At 43.5% G+C, this 21,319-nt stretch overlaps 2 protein-coding genes and 2 non-coding genes across 5 annotated transcripts; 1 reads left to right on the top strand and 3 right to left on the bottom strand.

Annotated features, from left to right (window-relative positions):
- Window positions 1–442: 442 nt before the first annotated feature.
- Window positions 443–10,278, bottom strand: ahcy (adenosylhomocysteinase). The gene is made up of 11 exons (XM_061785819.1): window positions 10,118–10,278; window positions 7,970–8,160; window positions 6,941–7,016; window positions 6,249–6,401; window positions 5,086–5,198; window positions 4,186–4,393; window positions 3,610–3,697; window positions 3,412–3,529; window positions 3,018–3,140; window positions 2,395–2,466; window positions 443–939 (listed from the first exon to the last, which is right to left on the bottom strand). The coding sequence occupies exons 1-11, from the start codon at window positions 10,143–10,145 to the stop codon at window positions 808–810; spliced, it is 1,302 nt and encodes a 433-aa protein (XP_061641803.1). The 5' UTR covers window positions 10,146–10,278; the 3' UTR covers window positions 443–807.
- Window positions 7,438–7,574, bottom strand: LOC133484248 (small nucleolar RNA SNORA17). Its single transcript, XR_009790333.1, has one exon. It is a non-coding gene; the product is annotated as a small nucleolar RNA SNORA17 (small nucleolar RNA).
- A 1,793-nt stretch (window positions 10,279–12,071) lies between the features above and the next one.
- Window positions 12,072–12,153, top strand: trnal-aag (transfer RNA leucine (anticodon AAG)). The gene has a single exon. It is a non-coding gene; the product is annotated as a tRNA-Leu (tRNA).
- A 1,370-nt stretch (window positions 12,154–13,523) lies between these two features.
- On the bottom strand, window positions 13,524–19,999 carry LOC133483935 (charged multivesicular body protein 4b-like). Of its 2 annotated transcripts, XM_061785834.1 has the most exons (5): window positions 19,654–19,991; window positions 16,416–16,593; window positions 15,478–15,592; window positions 15,286–15,412; window positions 14,035–14,233 (listed from the first exon to the last, which is right to left on the bottom strand). In XM_061785834.1, exons 1-5 carry the CDS (start codon window positions 19,841–19,843, stop codon window positions 14,169–14,171), a joined length of 675 nt encoding a protein of 224 aa, XP_061641818.1. In that variant the 5' UTR covers window positions 19,844–19,991; the 3' UTR covers window positions 14,035–14,168. The 2 variants fall into 2 exon arrangements, with proteins under 2 accessions (XP_061641817.1, XP_061641818.1); XM_061785833.1 differs by having other exon boundaries at window positions 13,524–14,233; window positions 15,286–15,592; window positions 19,654–19,999.
- Window positions 20,000–21,319: the final 1,320 nt, after the last annotated feature.

The raw sequence follows: 21,319 nt of genomic DNA, 5'->3' as shown, positions 1-21,319 counted from the left end.
TGCTTTCGCTTCAGAATAAAATGAGAAATTGAACTGCATAACAATTTTAAAAAGCTGGAAAAATTGGGGCGTTCTAAAACTTTAGATCGGTAGTGTGCACACACACACACACGATCGCTGGCGTCAGTCAGATTTCCTGGCACATCAAAAACCAAATCACTTTTAAGGAAAACTAAACAATACGAGCAACAGTTACAGTAACATTGCATCACCAAGAGAGCGAGCCATTTTCAACACTTTTGATAAGCCAATCATTTGTAGAAACGGCAGCCCCACTTGGGGAACGACCAATAATATCGATTTGTGAAAATATATGAAATTGACATCTCAAAAAACAGCAAAATGTTTCTGTATCTTCTGTATCATTTCTTTTCCCGTATAACTAAGGCAAAGCTAATGTGCTGACACCTTGGTAGTGAGAACACACACACACACACACACACAAAGTCACTCACCGTGTTTATTGTCAACAATCATCACCGACACTGCAAAGCGTCCGAGTTCAGAGCGCAGTCGCCAAAGGGACCGTTCAAGTCAAATTCAATTAATTACAGTAATGAAAGATTAAGACCTCATTAGGAATCCTCTCCTCTGACCTGATGGCGGTCCGAGCGACCGCTAAGTGCGAACCGGAATAAGGCCGCAGCAACTCGTCAGCTGGCTAAAAAGGCTAACGGTCCGGATGGGGCAGGGGGGGGGGGGCCTCCCATTCCGTTAAGGAGAGGGAACGGCAGCAGATGAGCAAAAGCGGCGGCCGCCGAGGACGCTCGGGTTTCTACGGCGGTCGTCTTCCGTCGTCGTCCCTCCTCAGTAGCGGTAGTGGTCGGCCTTGAAGGGTCCTTCCGCGGGGAGCCCCAAATACTTGGCCTGCTTGTCAGTCAGCTTGGTCAGCTTCACGCCCAGTTTGTCCAAGTGCGCCGCCGCGACCTGCTCGTCCAACTGCGCGTGCAAAAAACACAAAAGGGAACATTCAGAAAAAGAGAAAAAAAATACAAACAAAAAAAAAAAAGACTTGTGATTAAGGACTAGATAAAGAAACTTGACTTAAGGGGGGAAACAGAAAACAAACAAAATGAAAAAAGAAAAGTGACAGAAATAGAAAAAAAAGGGAGCACAAAACAAAACGACTGAAAACTAACAGGAACTCAAAACAAACCAGCCAAAAAACAATCCCTCCCCCACAAAAATAACTGAAAGGCAAAATGTCGTCTGAAGCGCAATCATAGTGGAGACGCCATTTTGTAGAGGGGTCCCAAATTCAGCAGCCTATATAGTGCGCTGGAAATTTCCCACAAGTCGTAGCTCGCCTTGTCGTGAGATACCGACTAACTTTTGCACTAGTAGCGCCGGTGTGAGCAACAACGCGATTTGGCGGAGGTATGAGCATGAGCGCGGCCGACCACACTTTCCATTGACAGTGACTCAAAATATGATACATGCTAAATATGTTCCTGTGAGAGCAGAAGTTTGTCTGCGGCATTACATTTTTTTATTTTTTTATTTTTTAAAAACAGCCTCGACTCTTATTTGATCCTTTGTTCGACTAAGGGGGGCCAGTTGTTATTGTAAGGGGGCCCCTAACCCTCTTTCGCTTTTGGGCATGACCACAACGTAATGATTAACATGCATTTCAAAAGGATTGCATAAGTGGACCACTACCATATAAAACTAGCATTTATGATTAGTCACGGTATTTTGCAAATTATTTACAAGCAAAACAAACCCATTTACCTATGTAAAATCATAGCCCCAAACAGAATATGAATCAATCTTATCGGCATTTATCTGTTTTTCTCTTCCAAGGTGTCTGGGCTGCTTAACTTTGCACATCGTATCGTCATACGTGTATGAATCGCTTTGTCTAAACGCAGATTAGACAAATGAAGAAGGCAATCTTTGCAATTAGCAGTATAACCCCCCCCCCCCCCCGCCCAACACACACAAACCCTCGTAATTTTCAGACGATCATACAAGACGTCGCTGGGGGACGCTTTTGGTTTGATTCCCTTGACAAGTGTAGCAGCATTGATGACGATGATGACGATGATGATGATGGTGTGTGTAAAAAGAAAAGCTGTCGGTGACTTGCGGCGGGAGGAGTTTACCGGCTTACCGGACTTGACAGCAAAAAAAACAATAATTCAAACAATTGATATACAAGTAATCATTTTGTGAGGCAGGCTCCCTCTAGTGGTAGGCCAAAGAATCACCAATTCAACCAAACTGTACAACGTCAACGTAAGTGGCTTTAGTTTTCTCTGAAATGTAACTTAAATTTGCATCATTTGTTTTTGTGCGCCCCCCCCCCCCCCAAAAAAATAAACATTTACATACATTTCCCAAGTTTGCAAAGCACGGCTCTAGAACCTTCTACCGTATTAAACGCAGTCTGACCTTTTTGGGTAGGAAGTAGACGCCCACGGGGTACTTGGCCGTGTTGGTCCACAGTTCGATCTGAGCCAGAACCTGCACCGCAAAACGCACAAATATTAGGAACACAAATATATTTACAGTTTTGGGTAACCAATTACATGTAAGGAGATTATGTAATTCAATTACAACATTTATGTCAATGTACTCCATGCGTAAATTAATTAGTTGCTTTTGGAAATTTCCATGGTTACAATTTGCAATATATATATATATATGTATCACTTGTAAAGCCGATGCTTGCGATTGGCTCTCTTTGGAGCAAATGGACTTTTGTACAGTTTCGACTTTCGTATGCAACTTTCCCTTACGTGGGCGGTCACATGAACACACAACGAATTGGTTGTTTTGTTAACAGTTTAATCGGTAATTGTCGAACGAAGAACTGGTTCATTCCAAAATAATGTTCTTAGGTTTGAATTCACTTTTGGAGGAAAGATCCAAGGGTCCTCTTGATGAATTCATTCCAAATGAAGAAAAGTCATCAAATAGTAATCAAATGTAAGGAGTAACATTACTTTGAGGAAAGTTTTCAAAGTCGACGCTTCGTATTTACTGTGGCAATTTGAAATGGTTGGCGAAGGCACCTGATTGGTGAAGGAGTTGCTCATGACGAACGAGGGGTGTCCCATGGCGCACCCCAAATTGACCAGGCGGCCCTCGGCCAGCACGATGATGTGGCGCCCGCTCTTCATCCGATAGCGGTCCACCTGCAAAAAGAAAACAGTGAAATGATTTCAATGAGTTTTTCGTATGTCGTGTATCCACTTCGCTCCAGTTTGTATTCATTTGTGTTGCCTTCAAATGCAAATGTGCTGAAACGTTGCGGGAGTGAGCTTTGCGGCCTCATTTTGTCATTTCCGAAGACACGTGTGCCTCGAGATACAAGTCGTGCTCAAATATCTTTCCGTCTATGGCGTTTTGCATCGTTTGTTAGCATTACTCTGAGCGGATGCATTAGCCTTTGTCGGTTTGTTTAACCTGCGGCTTAATGTTTATCTTCTCTGCGGCGTTGTCGTTGAGCCAGCTCATGTCGATCTCGCAGTCGAAATGTCCGATGTTGCACACGATCGCGTCGTCCTTCATGCCCTCAAAGTGACTGCGGGGGGACGCAAACGAACGTCAGCAAAATGCCATCGCAGCGACCCGGGGGACCGTTGGTGTCGCGGCGCCGCCTACCGCCCGTGGATGATGTCCTCGCAGCCGGTGGTGGTGACGAAGATGTTGCCTTCCAGGCAGGCTTCGTCCATGGTGGTCACCTCGAAGCCTAAACCAAACCAAAAGAAATCCTTCAAAACATTCTACCATCGACGCATAACATGTAAACCCAGGTCAATCAAATACACATTGACCGACTGCGCGGCAGCGGAGCTCGCTAGCTCGCGAACACAACACTTCACTTCATTTTGCCACAAGTGTGAATGGACGCGCTTGCACATGGAGCGAGGCTGCGGCGTAGCGGACGGCGCCAACGCCGGCGTTCCGCGAGCCCGCTAGCGGCTAATGACGCAGCCGTCCAACTCTGGTCGGCTAACCACGACGACGGTAATTTATCGAGTCCGGAAAAACTATCGTATCCATTTTATTCCTCCGACGATAAGTTGATCTAGTAACTATTATGGTGACAGGCCTAGCTAACATGGACTTCATAATTCCCTCCGCGGTGAGAAAGGTCCCGCCTCCAGCTGCAAAGCATCACGCTGCCGCTGCGGTGTTTTTGTTGTTGCTTTCTTTGGGTGATGAGCAGTTCCTTACCCTCCATGGCGGCCTGCAGGGCGTTGATGGGGTCGATCTCCGTGACGATGACGCGGGCTCCGAACGCGCGCAGCGCCTGCACGCAGCCTTTGCCCACGTCGCCGTAGCCCGCCACCACCGCCACCTTGCCGGCGATCATCACGTCGGTGGCGCGCTTGATGCCGTCGATGAGGCTCTCGCGGCAGCCGTACAAGTTGTCAAACTTGCTCTAAGAGGGGAAGAAATCGCACCTTCTCACGCGGTCACGTCAAAACCATTCTTTATTAGGTACGAAGGCGTCGACAATAGTACAACAAAAGGAACCTCAAAACCCAAAGGGAGGAAGAGACAACATATATATTTGAAAGCCTATATATATATATACATATATTTATCGTGTTTACGACAAAGAAAATTGTTGAGAGAATAGGACTCTTACCAAAATGATTATATTTGAGAAAAAAATTGTTCCAAGTACAGTTGTATTTTTCAGACCCCAATAAACTTGTTTTCAAGTCGTTTTTTTAAAAGCAGTCATCTTGCGTGAATGTTTGCATTTTGCGGGACAAAATCATTTTTCCGAGGTGTAGGAATTTTACAGGAATGATTGAGAAAAGAAAGTCAAACGTATTCAAAACATCCCAAATGTCTCTTTACTACACCTGAGAAAAAGTTAGACAAATAGTATCTGAACCCCAAGGGAAAAAAGGTGTTCCCAAAAATCTAATTTTTCAAGAAAATGCGTTTCTTTGGGATTTTTTTTTTTTTTTTTTTTTATCATCATCAATGACGTGATAATAGTAAAGAAGAAGCAATTTGTTGCCTGCCTAAATACAAAAAACCATCTATTTTCTTTTCTGTATTCCTTTCCCTTAAGTCTTTGTACTTCAAAATGTATGGTGGACTCGAGTCAGCCGTTACCTTGGTGACGGAGTCGTTGACGTTGATGGCGGGCACCTTGAGCTCTCCCTTCTTCATCATCTTGTACAGGTTGTGGACGCCCGTGGTCGTCTCCTCCGACAAGCCGCGGATGCCTGGGACACACACGGACGCTTAAACACGGCGGGCGGGCGGGCGGCGGTCCACGTTGCCGCCCAATAAGACGCAGCCGTCGCCGCCGTCGTCGTGTCGACTGTGTGCGGACGAGCGCGCTGCGACGCCTCAACGTCGTGCTGACAAAACCGCTCCGCTCATTTGCTTTATTGCTCAAGGGCTAACAATACGTGAAGCAACTCATTGACATTTGGTATTCGTCAAGTGGAATTCGAACAGGCGGCACATTGGCCATAAATACAATTCTTTGCCACCCGAAGAACAAAGAACAAGAATCTTTCAATTAAGATGAAATGAATAAAAAGGTCTCATATTGACAATGGAATTGTATTTCTGAAATGCACTTTCCTCATGAAACTTGTCTTTGTTATGACTAGCTTATAAAACTACAACTGTTCATAAGATCACTTTTTTACTTGAACAAAACGTAACCTACTTTCATATCACTACCCACCGCCCTCTAAAATATATACATTTATCAAAACAATACAACTTCTTCACAAAAACCGTCAACTTTGAAATTCCTACGGCATTTACTGTGTGTTGCGATTATGCGGGTGTCCTTGGAAAACTATTCTCTCATTCTTGAGTTCTCAGGGTTGTTCGACTCGACTGGTTCGTTTGTCTTCGGAGAAGTTTCGCTCCCCATCCGAGCAGGCGTCATCAGTTCACGCGACAAAGCTCAGTGAGGACGCACTGGCCAGCGTTTGTGCGCAAAACTCAACTATTTATGCTCCAACTTCGAGGCGTACGGGAGAGCCGAGTGCGAAGCCCCGTCGCATGAACTGACGACGCCTGCTCGGACGACAGCCGAAAGAACGTCGAAGACGAACAGAAAAGTTCAGTTGCGATCGAGTCGATGGCCCGAGAACCAAATGACGCGCGTGAATGAGAATAGTCACGGGCTGGTTCGTGAGTGTTTGAACGTCACGAAGGTCGCATACGGTGGCCACTAGTGATGTGATGAGCCGGCACAAATGTTAACGCTTTAACTGTAGACTGTCGAGCGCTACACGGTCGCGCGCGTGTACCTTTGAGCAGTTTGGGGTACTTGCTGTGGACCAGGTTGGTGAGGTCCCCCCCGTCGTCCAGGATCATGTTGAGCGCCTGTCCGTCTTTGAAGTAGATGGTCTGCTCGATGCACCACATGTACTCCTCGTCCGTCTCCCCCTTCCACGCGTACACTGCGTACGCAAGGCGGGTCGTTTGTGTGTCGGCAGTATAAAGGTCAAACACTGTGAACCCCCGTTTATTGTGGGGGTTATGTTCCGCCCACCCGCAACAGGTGAAAATCCTCAATAGGAGGTTCTTCCGCACACTTTAGAAACATGCATTCATTGAAAACACTTTTTTACAAGTATTCCTGAGGGTCCGTTTTCGCTCTCTCTCGCTCACCTGCAGTTTTCCAAATAAGAGGTTAAGTGTGCTTGCTTCAAGCTGTTTGTCATCCATTTTCTTCTTCCGTTTGTCACGGACACAAATCAAAGAAATATTCGATATTTGAAGGTCAAATTGTTCAACCAAACTTTAGCATTTAGTCCACTAGCTTCATGCTAACATGTAATGCCAAACACCATAGACGGGCAAAAAGCCCAAAAAAGTGAATTTGAATGCGGACTCATGAATGTCGGGGTCCACTGCACTGTAAAAACCTATCAAACAACGGCTGAAAAACCTGCCAAATTGTGCGGTAACACTGTAAAGGTCAAGTTTTTTTGGTCACCTGGTACACCGGTTTTGGCGATGGCGGCAGCAGCGTGGTCCTGAGTGGAGAAGATGTTACAACTCGACCACTGAACCTGGGACACGAACACAAGGAAAAAGTTAAAAGTTAAAAAGTATTGGGGGGGGGGGGTTGTATTTGTTGGAATCTTATCAGAAAAATATTTTCTCAGGGAACATTTTTAAAAAAGTCTTTTTGGGGGAAAATATTTGAAAGAAGAAACAAAATGCAAAGTGTCGTTTCTATGAAAACACAAACCTGCGTATCAAAAGATGCCCCCCCCCACCCCCCCAAAGAACGTTTCATTCGAGAATAATGTGGTAATATTACAAATAGAGAGTATTCTTTGAACCTGTGATAGGAAAACAAAATCGAGTATTTGGATAAAAAAAAATTTATGCTTGCAAATATCTTCCTGGGGGGGGGGGAGACAATATTTTAAAGAAAGAAAAAAAATTAGCAAAAAGTGGTATTTGACTGAGAACAATCTCAGAATGTGTGTTGGCGGTCAACAAAACGCCGAGTCATCATCGTCGTCGCGTCGACTCAGTGCAGACGACCGCCGTTTGCTCTTTGCCGCCTTTTGACACAGCCGCAACACGGACGGCTGCGCTGCAACGCCTCAAGGGGCAACACAACATTCACACGCAATCACGCCACACACAAGTGGGATGACACCTGTATAACGAAGTACACACACAACAACATTTTACGCAAACAAACGAAGAGTACACGCACGCACAGATTCTACACGCACGCAGATGTTAAACACAAATGCTGGGCAAACACAAACAGCCACACACACACACACACACACACAAACGTAGATGCTACACATTTGCATACACACGCTACATGCACACAAACGCAGAGGCTACACACACACACACACACAATCTCAGACGATGCACACAATCACACACACACACAGAGAAAAGCCACACACGCAAACACCTTGTAATGTTTCATGAGAAAAAGAAGCACCAATGGCGCTCGCACAAAAGCATTCCAACGGTTTCGCCCGCAAACCTCAGCTCCGAGCGCGGTGAGCGTCTCGATGAGCACGGCCGTCTGCAGCGTCATGTGCAGACAGCCGGCGATGCGAGCGCCCTTCAGCGGCTTGGAGGCGCCGTACATCTCGCGCATCTTCATCAGGCCCGGCATCTCGTTCTCGGCGATGTCGATGGCCTTGCGCCCCCACTCGGCCAGGCTGGCGTCAGCTGAGGGACGGACAACAAACGTGAACGTCACCTCATCATCATCATCATCATCATCATCACAAAATGCCATACTTTTTGGGCTAAAACCTTCAATACAAGTCAACTCGATTTAGGCAGGGACTCTTTTGTGAACCACTAGAGGGAGCCCCGCATACCGCTAGCGCTACTTGTACGATCAAGTACCGATACCAGGTATCGGTATCGGGCTGAACCTGGTTTTATTTCAAGGAATCAGGGACTCGTGAGGGCTGTCGATACCAGCCACTGATACTTCAAGCAAAAAATAAACAAGCTACAGTGCGGCCGTTTGACACATTGGCCGATCATCATGTGCGTCAGGAAGAAAGAAAGGTCTTCGTTCACAACGATCTCTCATTGTTTTCATTGGTATTTTATGTATCAAGAGTACTCGCGGTATCAGTACTCAGGAGTGAATAGTGATAGCAAACATCTCTACTTGTACCATACTGATAACTGGAACAGATGGAATGTAGCTTTGTGCAGGTTTAAGAGAAACAAAATCGGACATTTTGAAGGCAAACTTTACAACAGTTCAAAAGAGATTTCAGATTTATTTCGCTTTCCCTCAAACCCAAATAGCCCCTAAAACAGTACACTCCTGCTTTTACCCGCGTGACGTTCCAACACTGATAACTGGCGGTCAAACAGAAACCGCTTTGGAGGTCTGGGGGACAGATTGACAGGCAGTAAATCAATCACGAGCCGCTTTGATGATGCGCTGAACGAGTTTGACTTTTGACGGACGTGCGGACTTTGCCTCTTTTGCTCTTATCTGACCGCACGGTGTTGAGCAACGCGTGCTTTTCACCTTACATGACACAAAATACAGTATATAAGAATAAGATTCCCATGCAGAAATGTGAATGACTTTTGTTAATACGATTGGGGGAGAGAAAAAAAACAACTCCAGAATGTGCAAAATGATCAGACACATTCACAAACATCTGCTACCATGAAGAGCTTTTGTGTCAGTAAAATAAATAAAAAATAAAAAAGTAAATTAATTCTTTAAAAGTGCATTACTATTTCATTACTAAGTATCGGTACCAGAGTACCAATGCCTTGCATGGGAACTCGCCCATCCTTAAATACGTAATATAAAATTGGCCGTGAAATAAGTCTTTAAAAAATATAAAAAGATCACAAAATGGATACATATGAATGAGTTAACTTTATTTTGAACAAGCAGAAGGAAAAAAAAAAAAAAAAAGAAATTACAAATTAATATCCCATACTGAAACACCATGTAGCTACAGCCGGTCCAAAAAGGACTAGGAAATGTAAAAACAAACAGGATAATTAACAATATTTCCTATTAATTAATAAAAGATTCAATATTTTTGCCCCATTACTTTTAAACTCAAAAATTTTCCATTATCACTATAAATCATATCTCAGTTAGAGTTAAGTAAAATTGAGTTGACTTAATAAATACAAACTTTCATTAATTTACATCAATGTTGCATTTTATTGTGCAGCGTGCATTACGAGTCTGCCGCTGTCAATCAGGCAGGCAAGGAAAGGCGGGGCGCCAAGGATCATGGGAATTGAAGTTCAAATACACAGACTCGCGTCACTTCGCCACATTTGCAAACTACAATATCCACAATCCAACGCAGCTGTGACGACCAGTTTCAAAATTGTTCACTCACTGCGAAATGTAACCCCCCCCAAAGAAAAAAACAAAAACTCGCCCAACACGACGTAAATACACACACGCTGTCTGTGCAGTTCAACACACGGAGCGTTAATGTTAGCGTGGATCGCGAGGTTGTTACGAGCGCGATAAAAGTGTGTTTAAAAAAAAAACAACTTCACGTCTCGTAATCATTGTGCCGACCGCACATGCTAGCGAGCTAACTATCCATCGAAGCCCTCGCCGTACACACACACGCGTACAAAACTCAATGCTTAAGAACGACAACGCGCCACTGACCAACTTTGAAGGGGAGTTTCTCGGACATGTTTACGCGTCGGCGTGTTGCTGAGGGTCGGTTGAGCGAAGCGGCAGAAGCCTGGCCGACGTGCGAACGCAGAGAGGAGGGACCGAAACATGTCGCCGGGCTTTTTATCCACGCCGGCCAACCCTCGTTGCTTTACCGGGTTGGGGGCGGTACTCGGTGGGCGAATTATTAATCCCATTGGTTGAGGGAGTACATCCACCCCGAATACCCGTGACGTGATTGGTCAGGTAGATGGCATAGACACGCCCTGGGAATGATGCGTTCAAGAACAGCATGCGGGTGGGAGGAACTGGATCGTGTGGAACCGGTCGGACAGTTTTAACTCACGTACTCGCTTTTTACGACACATCTTGTTCAACGCTCACACGGCGTCTATCGACTACTTATATACCGTATTGCACAACGGATGTTTTTAGAGAACGTAAAATAGAAGACAGGGACACACATAACCAAAAATACAAACACTTACACGAAGACACATACACTCAAACAAAAATACACGCAAACACACACACCAGTGGCGTCACTAGGCTTATTTTAGGGGGGCTGAAGGCCCCTAAAAACTTCTCAAGCCCCTCCCAATTTATTTGGTATTCTGTGTTAATGGTGAAGTTTTATTGTCTTAGCACCCCTAAAACCGATCTTCACCCCTAAAATAAATTGGGGTTTCCCCAAAAACTCACACATATAAACACAATGCGCACACAAACTTCACACAAATCCAAAGACACACTTACACGAACCCACAAACATTCACATGGACTCACATAGAGCAAACACGAGGTGTGTTTACGCAAACGAACATTTTGTAGCAGAGACCACCTAAAATGGCTTCCTTGAACTAACCACCTGTGAATGATGATTTAGCATTTTGCAAACTAACACTGAATGGTTAAACAGAACACAAGAGACATATTTCCATGGACGCTTGGTGCTAAATGAGCAGAAGGCAAAACATCTTTGTCAACTACCGGAGACAAATTCCTTGTGTATTATTTTTTTTGACATACTTGGCAAATAAAGATGATTCTGATTGTGATTGTCAAATCATTGAAGGCCATTTGGAGTGTGTTAGTCCACGTCGGTCTCCGTTGTTCCGAGTGCTGCAAGTTTGAGTGGTTTCTGTGGGTGTCCTGTACGATCAAGCTGCGAGCAGCTGCTCCTCCTCTCACGTCTTTAAGCGCTTGCCGCTGTGCCACTTTCAAGAATTGTATTTTTTTTTGGGGGGGGGGGGGGGTCATTGTTTCATAATGTGAGGGCGGATTGGCAAGACAATCACAGCTCTGGTAAGTATGATACAAAACTTTTGATTTGATGTGTGACCTGATGTACTTGGATGCAATTCCTGGTAGATTTTTGACCTGTTTAAAGTCCAATTTGAGAACAAAAAATATTTGTTGTCATGATGTCATTACATGAGGGTGGATTGAGAAAGCAATTGTGGACCTTGGAAAGCTCTGATCATGAGCTTTCATTTGAGGTATGACTCGATGAACTTGGTTGCAATTAGATTTTTGTCCAGAGTTAAGTTTGATAACACAACAATTAGTTATTTTTCAGGTATTACTTCATCAAATAATAGTCAGTGAAATAATAATTCTGGATCTGGAAGGCTGCCATCATGAACTTCTGTTTGAGGTATGAGTCGATGGACTTTGTTACAATAAATGTTTTGACATGTTACTAATGAAAATTATTTTTTTTTTAATTAAAAAAAACATTCATTGCTCATTGCTTCAGCATAAAAGCATATATTTGTGACATAGTCAGATATCTGGAAAGCTTTTACCAAGACTTAATATGTTACTCAACTAGTTATTTAAATTACATTTTAACTTGTTCCAAATCAATTTTGATAACAAAAACACAATATGGGGTCACTACTCATAGGATACATTGAGATAATGCGACGAAAGGTGCAGTCAAGGTAGCGTGGCCGAGCGGTCTAAGGCGCTGGATTAAGGCTCCAGTCTCTTCGGGGGCGTGGGTTCGAATCCCACCGCTGCCAGATACTTTTCAGCATCAATTTTGAGTCAATTAGCGCATGAAATAATTGCTAAATTCATTGTAAATAATAAAACACGAGTGAAAAACAATCTTACCAATACAAAGATCCCACATTTCATTAGATAGGTCGATTAATTCAAGATGTAATAATTATTATTTTTTTTAAATACAATTTTAACATGAGAATGAATTACTAAAATAATGCATTTTTCTTCTTCTGTCAAATTAGTTTTTTTGAATTTTATTAAAATAAATGTATCTAATTAAATAATTGATTAAATTATTGCAAATAAGTATAAAACAGTCATAAAACCGATTTCCATATACATTTCAAATAAATATTTTATCAAATGATTAATTAAAATTAAGTTACAACTACAATTTAAAATGAGAATGTATTATAAAGATAATGCATTAATTTAGCCTTTATTTAATTAAAAAACACTCTTTTTTGGGGGGGGGGGGGGTCCAAAACTATTTTACATCATACATTTAAAAATATAAAATAGAAAAACAGCATGAATTAGTAGACAGACTTTAAAAAATATATATTTTAACCCAAATATGAACTCGTCTTGGACGTTGTCCCCGTTGTAGGGGACCGTTCTGCTGTAACACGATTGGACCTTGAACTTGTTTATGCGAAGGATGAACCAATCACAACGTGGCAAATGTTTCACTACGGATCGATCACTTATTGACAGACGGACGCTCGTGATAAATCCGATCCTTAACTGCACTTTTTACACACGCTCAACTCCAACCAAAGATATGGGAGCCATTTTAGACACACAAACACACACTCGCACAAAACTGCCCAAACACACACACACAAACCCACTCACCCACACATAAAAAAACACAAACACTTTCAGAAAGACGCGCGTACACAGAGTCACAAACTCACAAAAACACAAATGCTTAAACACTCACACACACATTCTCGCACAAACACACTGTCACACACACAAACAAGTTTACAGAAAGACACAAACATGTAAAACAAACACGCACACACCCAAATGAATTAGGGGTGGGACTTTAACGCACGACTCACAATTAATTAATCCATCCATTTTCTGAGCCGCTTTATCCTCACAAGGGTCGCGGGGGTGCTGGAGCCTATGCCAGCTATCTTTTCCATTCGCACTCACATTCACACCTACGGGCAATTTAGAGTTGTCAATGAACATACCATGCATGTTTTTGTTTTTGGGATGTGGGAGAAAAGCCACACAGGCACGGGGAGAACATGCAAACTCCACACAGTCGGGGTCGGGGATTGAACCACGGTCCTCAGAACTGTGAGGCAGACGCTCTAACCAGTGGCACACCGTGCCGCCATAATTAATTAATTACAAAAAAAATGAATTAGTTAAAAAAAGAAAGGTATTTTAATGTCATTTTTGTGTTCCAAACAACACAGAACTTTCGTCAGTGCCCGATTTCCTGGTACACCGACCGACTAAACTGACGCACACTCTCACATGAATACACACACACACACCCAAAGTGATGCAATGTGCACGGTGGCCTCCATCTTCAAAGGCTACAGGCGTTATCTTGTAGCATGTTTGTAACGTGCGCGTGGAGGTGGAACTGTTGTTCGTCCGCTGTTACCTCCTTCAATCAAGCGAGTTGTTTTTGCTGGTTTAGTCTGGCAGCATTCGTTTATTGAACAGCACAACTTGAAGCGCGAGATTATAAAACTTGCATGTCAGGACAGGATATTGGCTTCCGCATCCCTCCATCTTCACCTAAATGTCTTCCCCCCCCCCCCCCCTTTTTTTTTTTAAAACAATATAAGGAGCACAAATATCCAAGTGGTGTCATTGTTCAGGTTTTGGATGGTACCACCTGTGCACACAAATGAGCTGATTGTTCACATTGACTGTTTCCACCTGGAAAGTATGCACTGGTGCACTCCGATCACGACACGGGCTGGTATGAGTGCATACTTCAGGGTGACGGCGAGGTGGGGAGCACCCCTGAGGTCCCTCGTCTGCCCGCTTGAGTTTAGTTGGTGGCCCAGGCCTCCAGGTCCGCCATGTCCGCCTCGTCTTCCTCCTCCCGCTTCTTGGCTGAAACGGAACAAAAACGTGACAAAGACGTCATCACGGAACTCTTAACACAGATTATCATAATTTTATAAAACCACAAAAAAAGTTTTACTTTGCAACATGAAATTTGGTAGATGTGTAGATGTATCATGAGTACATTAACAACAAAGTGTCAAGAAGCCATGACTGAAAAGACACGGTCGTCCATTTTGGCTCAAGGCAGACATTTTAGGGTCATTTTTGCCAAAGACACTCTTTTAAAATTTGCTTCATAGTAATTATTATTATTTTTTTTTTTAAACCAGCCGCCGCTGAAACGGTTTTGGCTTAGCGACTTAGCGAATTTTTACGAGAATCACGATCACAAGCAGACCCACAAAATCTTAAGAAGCCATGCCCAAAAAGAAACAGCAAGTCTCCCGCTTTGGTTCGAAAGCAGCCAAGTAGCGCTCAATTGTGAAACAAAGTTTGCTAACTCTTGGTAGCGCATCCTGGATTTTTGATTTCATTTTCTTTTTTTAAATTCAGCCCGTGAGCCCAGTTTTACTACACAACATTGAACTTAGTGGATAAGTCTATCAAGAATAGATGAACCAAAAAAGTCTCAAGAGGTCATGCCTGAAAAGACACAGGAAGTCGGCCATTTTGGTTCAAAATTGAAATTGCGTTTCTTCATAGTAATTATTTTCTAAAAAAATTCAGCCAATTTGACTTAGCAGGACGGAATTTGGTAGACATGTCTGTCGTGAGTAGACCCACAAAAAAAGTCTCAAGAAGCCATGCCTGAAAAGAGACAGGAAGTCAGCCATTTTGGTTCTAAAGCAACCACTTGCCACCTAAATGGTTTTATAGATTTAAGTGTCGTTTAATCAGTTTAAATGTACTAAAACGTGGGAGGAGTACAACTACACAAATGTATTTTTGCAATGTGATTTCAATATCGCGGATTTTAATCTATTGCGGGTGAGCACGTTAGAAACGGGTGTTCCCTGCCGTTGGGTCCTCCAAAGGTTTTGAGGGACGTATTTATTCGAGGAAACTTTTTTACATTTTGGAAATAAAGGAGAGCACACCTGGTCTGGACGGCAGCGACACGGACGGGACGCTCGGCAGGGTGACGTCCGGCGTGCCTTCCACTTCCAGAAGATTCCTGTCCAGCTCTTCCTGCTCCAGCTCCTCCAGCTCGGCCATGAGCTCATCCTGAAGAGTCGAGAAGTCGTTTTCGTAAAAAAGCGGCGACGGAGAAGGACGCGCTGCGGTCGTACCTCGTCGCACTGATCCCCGAAACCGATGGGATTGGAAATGACGTTTGTGATCTCCTGCGCCAGCTCCTGCTGCTCCATGATGTCCGACATCAGGTCGTCGACGCTGTCCACGTTCCTGCCGCCCGACACGCACACGTCGCTACGTTAGCCCGCACGTACGCCTCGTTTTCCGTGCACACGTAGAAAGCTAAGAATTCTTTGTTTCAGAAGTTTACATTTTCAAATTGAGTTATGATTTTTAATACTCAAAGAAACAAAGTCACGTTGAACGTCATCTATGACTGACCTGACCCTGCTGACCATTTGAAACATTGCGCCCGAACAAAAACGTTTGCCCGCCACTCCATTAAATGATCAAAAGTCCTGTACATTGTGCATTCATTTTGCCTTTTTTTCTTCATAAAAACATGTGTGATTCAAATTGAATTATGTATTTTGAAAATGCATTTATCATCAAATAATTGGTTAACTGATTTAGTGTCAATTATACAATGAAAAAAATGAACATATTTTATGAAATCTTTGGTTAACCAATTGTGTTCTCTCATGATGGTTAATTGGAACATTTATTAATTGTTTTCTTTCATTCATTTGTCATTAACCTAAACTGTTACTTGACTTATTATAATACAATGCAAAATTGTTTTTGTATTTGTATTGTATTGATTTAACATTTTATTTATCTTGCTAAAATATTTTCCACTTAAATATAAAGTAATAAAAAAATATTATTTTTGTTCTCAAAATTGTCACTTAAAATGTGTTCATTGGTTTTTAGAGTTTGCTAATGAAATCATTGTTTCATTGCTTTATTGTAGATAATACAAATGGTAAAATAAATCTCCATACATATTTTAAAAATGTTTCAATTGACTACTTATCATTTCATCGCTATAAATAAAAACAAAAATGCTCCGTGCGCGTGTGCGTTATCTCACAGTTCTTTGTGCGCGGCCTTCATGGCCTTGGCGGCGAAGCCCATGTTCTTCAGGACTTCCGTGTTTGTGTTGGCGTTCTCTAGCGCCTCCCTCTGGAACTCCATGGTGGAGAGGGTGCCGTCGATCTGCTCCAGCTGCTTGGTGTAGCGTTTCTTCCTCTTTAGGGCCTGCAGTGCCGCTGCGGGGTCGGAAGGTCAAGTAAGCGCGCGAGTCAAATAAGTAGGGTGGTAGTAAAGTATTAAAATAAGCCAGTTAGTCAAGTAGTGTAGGGAGCGGGGGTAGTCGATCGAGTAAGCGGGGTAGTTTTTTTTGGGCTTTGTTTAGCGAGCCAAAGTTGGAGTTCCGAGCAAACTTCAGATCCACTCCACCGGCCATGCTAAACTCAAGGCCCGGGGGCCACGTCTGGCCCACCGCATCTTTTTTTGTGGCCCGTGAAAGCAAATAATTTGCGTCAGCTTCCATGATTCTTGCTAAAAGCTGTACCAAATTTCACATCATTATATGTAATAAATAACGTTGAGACACTGAAAGCATTTTTTTGTTGTTACCAAACCCATTTTTGCAGTAACTTGGACAAACTATTATCCTTGACTTCTGATTTGAAAACGAGTTATCCATCAATTTGTTGAGGCGATGAAACATTTTGAGGGTTTCACGGTCATAACGGCCTTCAGAGGGAAACCGTACCAAAAATGTGGGCCGCAAACTCAAAGCACTGAGAGGACTCGCAACGTGCTGCTGTAGGCCACGACTCGCGTTCAGACACTCACGCACAGACGAACCGGGCAAAGCGACTCCAGCTCCAGACATCACTCACTCGGCCACGCCCCTTAAAGGTACACATCCAACACACAAATACAACAGTACATAGAGTAAATATACTTTATAAAACCAGTTTATTTACGTACTCTCGTATTAAAACCCCAATTCCAATGAAGTTGGCTCGTTGTGTTAAACAAAAAAGAAGAATACAAGGATTTGCAAATCATGTTGGACCTATATTTAATTGATTTCATACACTACAAAGACAAGATATTTCATGTTCAAACTGATCAAGTATTCAATTAAATATAGGTTGAACATGATTTGCAAATCCTTGTATTCTGCTTTTTTGTTTAACACAACGAGCCAACTTCATTGGAATTGGGGTTGTATTCCCTATTATGTTTTTCTAAAATACCGTACTGTTGTTCTTTATTAAAACATTGTGGTGTTTTTTCGTTGCCGACCACAGAAACCTGGATCAGAATCAGATAAGGATTACACTTGGTTTGACACCACATCCTCTGAGTACGCAGTCAAAATGCAGATTTCTCCCCAAATGTTGTGAACCAAACAAAACTGCCTCACTTGAGGCCATAACGATGCGGTCCCAGTGAAGCAGGACTCTTTGCTTTTTCTCTTCCTTTTAATCTGATTAAAATGTGCGGCGGCAGCTTTGCGGCTCACCGAGCGGGCAGACATCCCAAAAGACGAGCGCCGACGCTCTGTTCAGCTCGAAAAACTACTAAGCCGATTGGACCGGCTAAGCACCGGTCGAAAACAAACAAGTCTTTAAACATCATGTACATCCAAACGAACGATTTTCATCATAGCCACGTACAAGTCACGTTAACCCATCTGTCTACAGTTTGGCCTGTGAGTGGGCACACAGCAGCAATCAGATTGGATTACACCAACACACAAGATGTATTTCTGGCCAGGTAACATTGTTAGCGTTTATCTGACCATCTGCTTGCGGCCTCCTTCCTCTGAGACGAGGAGACTGTAATACGCTTTTTGTCGTGCTTTGCGTAATTCAAAGCCTCCTATCCCTCACAAATAGCACAGTTTCCTCCAAATCAGCAAGTAATTGAGGCCTTCGGAAAAGGTTTAGAATTGTCTACGGATGCCGCAATACGTCAGTACAAGCTTAGATGTATAGTATTGCCAGTGATGCACGTATCTGTCGCATCGCTACGCTGTAGAGTTTTTTGCGAAGAGGAAGTGCTTTTTGTTTTACATTGGAGCTTTTCTTTGACGGCCATCGAAACATTCCTGCTGCGGGACGTCACTGTATCTTTGTGCGAGTCAAGCGGATGTCTGTGAGGAGTCATTTTGTTTGGTATGACGTCGTTATTCAAAGACGCTCGCTTGTCTGTCGCACTTTAGCTATGTCGACATTCAAGTTTTTTTTTTTCCTCTGTACATTTTTTTTTTTTTAAAGTGATGTACTGAAGCACTGTGACACCTCAACATTTAGGAAAACAGAACTCAAAAGTAAGCAACTAATCGATGATCGAATCCGGTATACGCGCAACTTACTTCCGGCTCGGGTGAAGGTCAAAGGTCGACGGGGCCGCCACAAAGCGCCGAAGGAACTTTAAACGTCTACAATGTCTTTTGTTGACACGAGAGGTCACCGCAGAGCCACCAAAGACGACAATAGCCGAAGTTTAGGCTTCACTCATATCGCATTCGTATAAATCCGTGAAATACACGTATTTAACTTTTGTTCGAAGACACCAGCCAATCACTAAAACCACATTCGCAAGTTCGGCTTCAAAGGATTACGTCATGCTCGTTAGCGCAGCATACACAGGAAGTCTGCGAACCCGTTTGGCCGGGCGACGTTCCGCATACAGCGGATTAATTGACAACTATTTTAAGAATCGATTAATCATTTAAAGGCCTGCTTCAAGTTAAAATTGTCCAAACCATTCGAATTTCAGCCTCTCAACAGTAAATATTCTGTTTTCTGTCGTCATCCATGAAAGCAAAGCGAAGGGGCAGTGTCTTTGTGTTGAATCCAAATGAGACATTTGCAAATATCTGTTTTCACTTTGGAAAACAATCATCAACATTCTTGCCTACTTTCTGACATTTTACGGCCCATACACGTTACTGAATCATAATCAAATTATGTTTTTTGCACAGTTAATTTGAAGATAATGTCCTCTTTTTGAATACTGGGATGGGAATTAAGAAATATATGTTTTTAATAATCCAATCGCCACAGTTGTGCTTTCAGGTATAGAGTGTGAGAACGTTCGTCAGCCATTGTTTTTCTTATTATTTCTTCTCTTTTTGGTTTTTGATGTGCCCGAAGTGTGACCGTGATTTAAAAATGGATTCCGGCGGCCGCTCGGCCACATCACGTCACGTCACGTCACGCCAAGTTAGCACGCATGCTAAGTAACGAGCAAAGCAACTCCCCAAAAGCGACAATGACCGCAGGCCGTTTTTTTTCCGCCCTCACCTCGCTGGTTTTTCATGCCGTGCTTCTTGGCCGTCACGGTCTCCTGCTCGATTTTCTTCTCGAGGAATTCCTGCTTTTTGGCCAACATCTCCTCGGTCTCTCGGAGTTTCTGGACAGCCTCCTGCGGTGTGGGCGCCTTGCCTCCCTTGACCCCGCCGCCGGTGCCGAACCACTTGCCGAACAGAGACATGTTTGTGGACCGAAGACGAATGAAAACTGTAGCTTTTCTTTGTTCCCCCCCCCTTTTCTTCGTAGGTAAATCCGGCCGCCTGCAGCTGATGTTGTTTTCCGTCTACTTCCGCGTTCTACATACGGGTCCCGTGGTCCCGTGACGCCAGCGCTACGACGTGACTCACCGGGGGAGTTTCCCGCCCGAAGTGGGACTGATGTCGCGGATGTATGTCGTCACCTCACCGCCATAAAAAAAAAAAGAACATTTGTGATTCACCGTCAAAAGACGTGAACACGAAATTGATTTGAGCTATCAATAATTAATAATCAAATAAACAATTACATTTTAAAAAATGGATGGATGGAAATGAAGCAATTAAAAATAATTAACAGACTATGAAACAGATTTTATTTAATTTATTTTTTTTACTTCGTACGTCAGTTGTTGCTGGGCTCCAAGGTTTAAATGTCATCACCATAGTAAAGTGGGCTTGTAGGATAAAAAAAAAAACACACTTTTTATTTTTCCATCCCTTTATTAAAAAAACAATATTTTAAATTGACAGTGCGGAAAACTGATTATGATTGAGTTACTGGTTTGGTCCGTAACGTCAGAAAACCGGCAAAAATATTGATCGTTGCTTTCAAAAGCAGCAGATGTTTGCAAATGGTTAATTTAATTTAACAAACACGACATTTTTGAAAGTTTCAAGTCAAACTTTAACATTCTCAATCGTTGTGCAAGTGTAAACAAGTGTTTGACTGTGACAACGACGACGGCGGGAAAAGCCAAAGAAAAAGCAAACGGCGGTTAAGCCGCTTCCGAGGAAAGTGCGCCACGCCGGGCCTTTCCGCTCCGAGACGGGCGCGAGCCCAACGCCGGAGGGAAGGGGCCGACCTGGCCGCATACCGTGTCGGCAGCTACTTTGCCCAGTAGGCCGGATTGGTAGGCAAGTCGCTAACTAGCTCGGTTGGATTAGTAGATACTGAAGCTAGGTAGGTAGGTAGAAAGTAGATGGTTGTTACACACATAGGACGCTCATAGCTTTACTGGAGGAGTGGGAGGTCCTTTGGGAGTTTCTGCTGAGGCTGCATTCTTCAAATTCATGAAACAAACACAAGGTCAAATGTGCGCACACACACACGCACACAAACACACTCACACAATCATATTACTGCAGATTTTAACGTAATCATAATCAAAATATTTTGGAACCATATTTCATCCTGATGTACAAAGTTAACGGGCTCGCAGTGCGCTTCCTCTGCCACCTGTCCTGCGGTGTGTGTGTGTGAGCGTGTGTGTGTGTGTGTGTGTGTGTGGGGGGGGGGCGCGGTGTGGCGCCTCAGGCCCGGCTCACGTCACACGTACAGTTTACTGTCGCCGCGATTCCAGTTGGCCGGGTTGCGTCACCATGACAACAGTGAGATACAAAAGAGTCAAGTTTGTGCTGTCAATCAAAAAGCCATTACACCGGACGAACTCAAGGTGGCG

This window comes from Phyllopteryx taeniolatus, chromosome 9, assembly GCF_024500385.1.
Source record: "Phyllopteryx taeniolatus isolate TA_2022b chromosome 9, UOR_Ptae_1.2, whole genome shotgun sequence".
In the NCBI taxonomy this organism is placed as follows: Eukaryota; Metazoa; Chordata; class Actinopteri; order Syngnathiformes; family Syngnathidae; genus Phyllopteryx; species Phyllopteryx taeniolatus.
Note: the sequence above shows the minus strand (reverse complement) of the source record. Positions and strands in the feature narration are given on the sequence as shown.